General features: G+C 42.7%; 1 protein-coding gene across 3 annotated transcripts in view; it reads left to right on the forward strand.

Moving 5' to 3' along the window:
• LOC114409462 (E3 ubiquitin protein ligase RIN2-like) overlaps positions 1-6,895 on the forward strand; it is a 37,498-nt gene extending 30,603 nt beyond the window's left edge. For 2 of the 3 annotated variants that reach the window (XM_028372934.1, XM_028372933.1), the window contains exon 13: positions 6,335-6,768. In XM_028372934.1, the coding sequence (XP_028228735.1) occupies positions 6,335-6,391 (57 nt within the window). In that variant the 3' untranslated portion in view covers positions 6,392-6,768. Of the gene's footprint in view, positions 1-6,334 lie in introns of all 3 variants that reach the window. The other variant, XM_028372932.1, reaches the window with a different exon arrangement.

Consider the following 6,895-nt stretch of genomic DNA (forward strand, 5'->3'; position numbering starts at 1 on the left):
TGAGAGAGATAGAGAGAGCGGGAGAGGGGGAGAGGGAGAGAGAGGGAGAGGGGGAGGGAGAGAGAGAGGGAGAGAGAGAGTACCATCATCATCGTCAGAGAGATCTGAAGTATAGGAGCCATGGAATCATAAGCAGAGACAGAGGTAACACTAGAGAAAACAGAAGGAACTTAGCAGGTCATTCGAAGAGGTGGAGGGAACAAAGGGAGAAAATAGACGATAGGCTATACCTTAACGACAATGGCAGGGATAATAGCCATGGTAATGAAGGAAACTGGACTAAGGTGGTTAGCAGGAGGACAACAAAGGAACTGAAGAAGATAAAACTAGCTGAGAGACAACCATATAATCACGCGTCATGGGGTAACTCTACACACCACCATTTCAACTGGAGGAATAAGGAGGATATCACGTCCTACTACTTCACTCACTTCCCAGATGAAGTCAATGAAGAGCTGCTCTGGAAAAAGTTTAAACAATGGGGTGATGTGCGCGAGGTTTACATTGCCAAACACTGCAATAAGGAAGGCAGAAGATACGGCTTTGTGCAGTTTAAAGGAGTCTCGGATGCAAAATGACTGGAGGTGAAGTTGGATAACATCTTCATCAATAACCACAAGCTGTTTGTCAACTTACCTAGGTTTGCAAGGTCAACTCGAACCTTAGCTTTGCAACAAAAGGGTATTAACGGACGGGAGCCTAGCAGCGAGTTCAGCAAACCTCGAGAAGTAACCAGCAGACCAACACTGAGATCCTATGCGGAAGTGACGATCAAGGGTGACTCTCAAGGGGACAAGACGAAATGTGAGGTTTTAACACCCACCATTTCGATCAAACCACAAGAAGGTAGGAAATACTGGTGTAATGGTGCTTGGGTTGGGAAGCTAAAGAAAGCTATGGCGGTGGAGAGAATGGAGGACCGAATAGCCTGGGATTTAGGGTACAATATATGTACTAAATTCCTTGGAGATGACATGATTCTTCTTTCTGGGCTGTCGGACGAAAAAGCGCAGCAGATTATCAATATGGAGACTGATAGCGGGAACTCACTCTTCTATTCCTTGGAGAAGTGGCAGCCGGGATGTCGGCCCAACAATCGGGTTGTTTGGTTCCAAGTGTGGGGCTTCCCGATAGAGGCGTGGGAGCTTGAGCACATTAAGACGGTCGTCTCCACTGTCGGCGACGTCATCGAACCTGACGACGATACTAAAGACCGTCGCCGGCTGGACAGAGCTCGCCTGTTGGTTCGGACACCCCTCTCGCCGGCGATTCAGAAGGAGGTCAATGTCCGTGTCGGCGATATTAATTATAAGGTGTGGATGGTGGAGGAAGTAGGGGGCGATGGAGATTCGAATTTGAGGAGAACTTTATCGTCCGACTCATGGTCGGATGAGGTAACGTCGGAGGAAGGAGGCAACGATGTTGACGCCGATGATGACAGTGATACCACCTTCTCCTTCTCGCCAGAGCTATCCTTGAAGAAGTCGACACTCCGCTCGAACCACTGGTCAGATGACAAAACCAGTGGTTACAGCCGCGACACCACATACCAGTCCAGACCGCTGGGTAACAACTACTTTGATGACACATGCAGAGAGGGAACAGAGGATAAAGTCAAGATTACCCTGAGCCTGAATACAGCAAAGGTTGACTCTGGAAGCAGAAGTGCAGAAAAGGCAGAGGCAAATGGTTGCTTAAAAGAGGCAATCCTGAACATGGATAAAGCTGCTTCTCAGGAGCATAACGGTGACCCTGGAGGAAATATTTTGAATTGTGGAGATAAAGCTTCAAATGTCCAGACTCCTTATGGGGAAAGCGTGGGAGATAAAAGGCACACACATCCTTATCTAAGTCTGCCCTCCTTGCAGACCCAAAAAGATGTTGGGCCAAGTTACAACTTGGGCCCATTTCGGGAGAATGAGGGGAGTAATAAGGATGGACACTCACCCACAGCCCATTCTTTTAAAGAAATTTCTGATATGTATTCCAAAGTCTATGTTAGACAAAAGCATGCTAAATCTAAAGCCCCATCTCTCGAGCCTGTGGAAGAGGAAGCTCAAATAATAAAAGATGATAATGGAATGGATGTCATGCATGAAATACAAGACAAAAGCCCAAATCAGAGACATTTCGATTTAGAAAGGGGTCTAGAAATCACAATTGAGTGTAATACAACAGTGTTGGAAGAGGTTCAACTGCAATGGAACCTTGGGAAAGTCCTAGGTTTGGAGGCTGAAACAGATCAATCTGACTATATCCACAGCTTTGCCAACATGGAATTTCGTGATAGGAAGGAAGCTATGGAGCTGGGAAATAGAAAAATCTGCAGATGAATATCCTTTCCTATAACATTAGAGGGTTGGGTAGAGGTATTAAATGAGCCTCTATCAGGAACCTGGTGGGTAGGCTTAAAGTTGACTTACTTTGTCTGCAAGAGACAAAGAGGGAATCTTTCGATAAGGCATCTTGCCAAGCCTTGTGGGGTCATCCTGATCTTGCTTGGGAGTGGCAGCCTGCTGTGAATGCTACTGGGGGGCTGCTGTGTGTTTGGAATAATAAAAATTTTCAGGTTGATCTTCGAGTCTTTGAAAAGGGTTTCATCATGTTGGGTGGGGTTTGGTTGGCTGATTTGCAAAGGGTTGTTGTGGTCAACATTTATGCCCCCTGTGATATTGTGGGTAAAAGACAGCTGTGGCAGGATTTGAGTAGAAGGAAGATGCAATCCCAAGACAATTGCTGGTGTCTTGTTGGGGATTTTAATTGTATCAGGCATCCCTCAAAAAGAATGGGGAGCAATCGTGGCAATTCAGATACCAACATAATATCTGAATTTAATAAATGTCTTGCTGTTATGGAGGTTGATGATATTCCTTGTGCAGGTAAGCCTTTTACCTGGGTTAGGCCCAATGGATCCAGTAAAAGCAAATTGGATAGAGTTGTGGTCTCTGATGGTTGGCTATCTAAGTGGCCAGATAGTTCTCAACTTAACCTTGAAAGGAATTACTCTGACCATTGTCCTATCATCATGAAATCCAAGAGCATTGATTGGGGCCCTAAGCCTTTTAAGGTTTTTGATGGATGGTTAAATAATAAGGATTATCAGAAGGTGGTGAGGGATTGCTGGCTGATAATCAGCCTTTGGGGTGGGGTGGTTTTGCTCTAAAATGCAAGCTAAAGACTCTCAAACAAAGGTTGAAAAGTTGGAGTAAAGACAATGCAGGTGATCTGTGTCTCAAGGTGAAACAGCTTCAACAGAATTTGAATGATCTGGAGAATTCCATGCCTCCTCAGCCTTCTGACCAGCAAGTTCAACAGTTGAAGAAAATTCAAGCTGATCTATGGGAAAAGGCTAACCTGCATGAATCTTTTGTCAGACAGAAATCAAGAAGCAAATGGATTAAGGAGGAGGATAGTAATAGCTCTTACTTCCATAAAATTATTAACTATAGCAGGAGGAGAAACACTTTGAGGGGGCTGATGAAGGATGGTATTTGGGTAGAAAATCCTAACTTGATTAAGGCAGAAATTTTGCAGCATTTCCAGAGTAGATTTAATGAACCTCATCTGAACAAACCTAACTTGGATGGGGTTTATTTTAATGCTCTGTCTCCTACTTAGAGGGAGATGATGGTTGAGCCTTTTAATGAAGAGGAGATAAAGTGTGCTGTGTGGAATTTTGGCAGCGTCAAAAGCCCGGGACCAGATGGGTTTAACTTCAGGTTTATTAAACACTTTTGGAAGGAGCTAAAACCTGACTTGCTAAGGTTTATTGCAAAATTCTATGTGAATGCTACATTCCCTAAGGGCAGTAATTCCTTTTTTATTGCTCTCATCCCTAAGGTTAAGGACCCTCAGTCTATCAGTGACTTTAGACCTATTTCCCTCATAGGCTGTGTCTACAAAGTCATTGCTAAACTGCTAGCTAATAGGCTGAGAAAAGCTCACCTCATTGATGAAAGGCAGTCAGCCTTTGTAAAAGATAGACAGCTGCTCCATGGAGTTCTGGTTGCTAATGAGGTTGTTGAGGAGGCTAGGAGGTTCAAGAGGTCATGTCTGGTCTTTAAAGTAGATTTTGAGAAGGCCTATGATTCTGTGTCTTGGCAATTCCTTTTCTACATGATGAGAAGAATGGGGTTTCATGAGAGATGGATTAGCTGGATCAAGGGATGCATCACCTCAGCTTCTGTATCTATCCTAGTCAGTGGAAGCCCAACCTCTGAATTTAAGCCTCATAGAGGCTTGAGAAAAGGGGATCCTTTGGCCCCGCTTTTATTTGATTTGGTTGCTGAAGGTTTGATGAGGGAAGCAACAAGCAAAAACTGCTTTCAAAGTTTCTTGGTGGGGAAGAATAAGGTGCGTGTGAATATTCTTCAATATGCTGATGACTATTTTTTTTGGAGAAGCTTCTATGGAGATTGTGAAAGCTGTGAAGGTCATTCTTAGAAGTTTTGAGATGGTTTCTAGACTGAGAATCAACTTTGCAAAAAGCCAATTTGGAGTAATTGGGCAATCAGAGGATTGGTGCCTTTCTGCCGCTGCTTACTTAAATTGTGCCCTGCTTCATTTCCCTTTTTGTTACCTAGGGCTACCAATTGGAGTTAATTTGAGAAGAATGGTGGTGTGGGAACCTATAATCAGAAAATTTGAGGTTAGGCTGAATAAATGGAACCAGAGAAGCATTTCAATGGCTGGCAGGATTACCCTAATCAATGCTGTCCTAACAGCATTGCCAGTGTTGTATTTGTCTTTTTTCAGGGCCCCTTCAGCAGTGATTAATAGGCTAACTGCCATTCAAAGGCAATTTCTTTGGGGTGGCAGCTTTGAAGGGAAGAAGATAGCCTGGGTTGCTTGGAGACAAGTGTGTGCCTCTAGAGATATGGGAGGTTTGGGGATCAAAGACATTAAGGTCCTCAACAATGCTCTTCTAATCAAATGGAAATGGCTGATGTTTCACCAATCAGATCAGCTTTGGAGCAGGATCCTGGTCTCTAAATACAAGGGATGGAGAGGCTTGGAACAGGGGCCACCAAAGAAGTATTTCTCTCAATGGTGGTCTGACCTAAGGTCTGTTAATGAGCGTCCGAGTATGGTTGATGTCTCTAATCAGTTTTCTTGGAAGGTGGGTAGGGGAGATCAGATTCTTTTCTGGGAAGACTCTTGGGTTGATGGTGGGATACCTCTTAAAGACCAATTTCCAGAATTATACCAAATTTCTTCCCAAAGATCACAGATTGTGGAAGATATGGGTTCTTTTTCTGAAAATGGGTGGGAATGGAGTTTCTCTTGGAGACGAAATTTGTTTGACAGTGAGATGGGGATAGCTTCAATATTTATTGATCAAATTGCAGCTATCAGTATAAATGGTAATCTGAAGGACACTTGGGTGTGGGGAGCTGAATCTAATGGGATCTTTTCTACCAAATCTGCTTACAACCTTATTAAAGCAGAGCAGTCTTCTGGAGTCCAATGTCTGGGTTTCCATCAGCTTTGGGATCTTAAAATCCCTCCAAAAGCCTTATCATTTGCTTGGAGACTGCTTTGGGATAGGCTTCCTACTAAGGATAACTTATCTAGGAGACTAGTTGACATTGACAATGATCTCTGCCCCTTTTGTCAAAGCCAACCTGAGGCTGCCTCTCATTTGTTCTTCACATGTGGTAAAGTTTTGCCTTTGTGGTGGGAATTCAATACATGGGTTAAGGAAGATAGAGTTCTCCACTATCGGCCGATGGATAACTTTCTCCAGCACTCAACTACAGCAGGAAGGAAGGACATCAATAGAAGATGGAAGATATGGTGGTTGGCTGCTACAAAGTCAATTTGGAAATTCAGGAATGACTTAGTGTTTCATAATCAGTCTTTTGATATCTCTAAGCTGGTGGACAATACAATTTTCCTCACTTGGTCTTGGCTGAAGGGGTGGGAAAAAGATTTCAATGTTCCTTTTCACCACTGGTCCTCAGCAATGTCCTTAGCCTTTATATAGTTTTGCTCTGTAGGGTTGGGTTTGTGGTGTCTTTCTGTTGGGTTGCTGTCTTCTGTATCTTCATCAGGAGATCTCTCTCCTGTGTTTATGTAGTACCCCTGGTACTCTTTATCTATTAATATAATTATTTTTGCAGTTCAAAAAAAAAAATATATTGTATTGTCAGGAGCATATATTATTTATTCAAAGTTTTAAGGGTTTACTTTCCAAATATTATAGTTGAAGGGTGTAGTTGCAATTGATCTATAGTTGAGGGGGTTTACTTGTTATTTTGGATCCATGATTTTATCATATAGATTGCTTGCTTGATGTAATGTGCATTAGAATCTAAAGCAATTAATATTGCAGGACTTGCAAAGGACAAATTCAGTCACGGTTACTGTGAATAATCTCCTCCAAATGTGACGTATCAAGGTGTATTATTTTACTCCTCAAGGAATATGAAGAATCAAGGACTTGAGAGTTACTACAATTGTCCTTGGAAAGGCATAGGCTTCATTTTATGTATATAGAGTCAGCACATTCAACCTGCTCTACTTAAGAAAGAGCAGAAAATATAGGCATGTTCTTGCTTTCTGTCTTCTCCTCGAATCTGTAGTAAAATAAGTGTGGGGTATGTTCCCAAGTTGGGTAAGTTCCTATCTGTCATGGTTCCGTTTCAATTGTAATTTTGAATCTGTTGCTACCTCCAAAATATGTTGTAATGTTCTTTCCACTCCCACTCCATTTTGTGGGGTTGGCAGACAGAATGAGGGGAATATCAATTTCTTCAAGTGACTCAATTTGGGTCATGCAACATCTAATTCGAATGTGTTCTAAACTATACAGAACTTATACAATAGGTTTTCTATTATCACGGTGCGATTGGAAGATGGTAACAAAATAATTCAGTGCAAGTTTGGTGGTTGA

Source organism: Glycine soja, chromosome 4 (genome assembly GCF_004193775.1).
Source record: "Glycine soja cultivar W05 chromosome 4, ASM419377v2, whole genome shotgun sequence".
NCBI classification, from domain to species: domain Eukaryota; kingdom Viridiplantae; phylum Streptophyta; class Magnoliopsida; order Fabales; family Fabaceae; genus Glycine; species Glycine soja.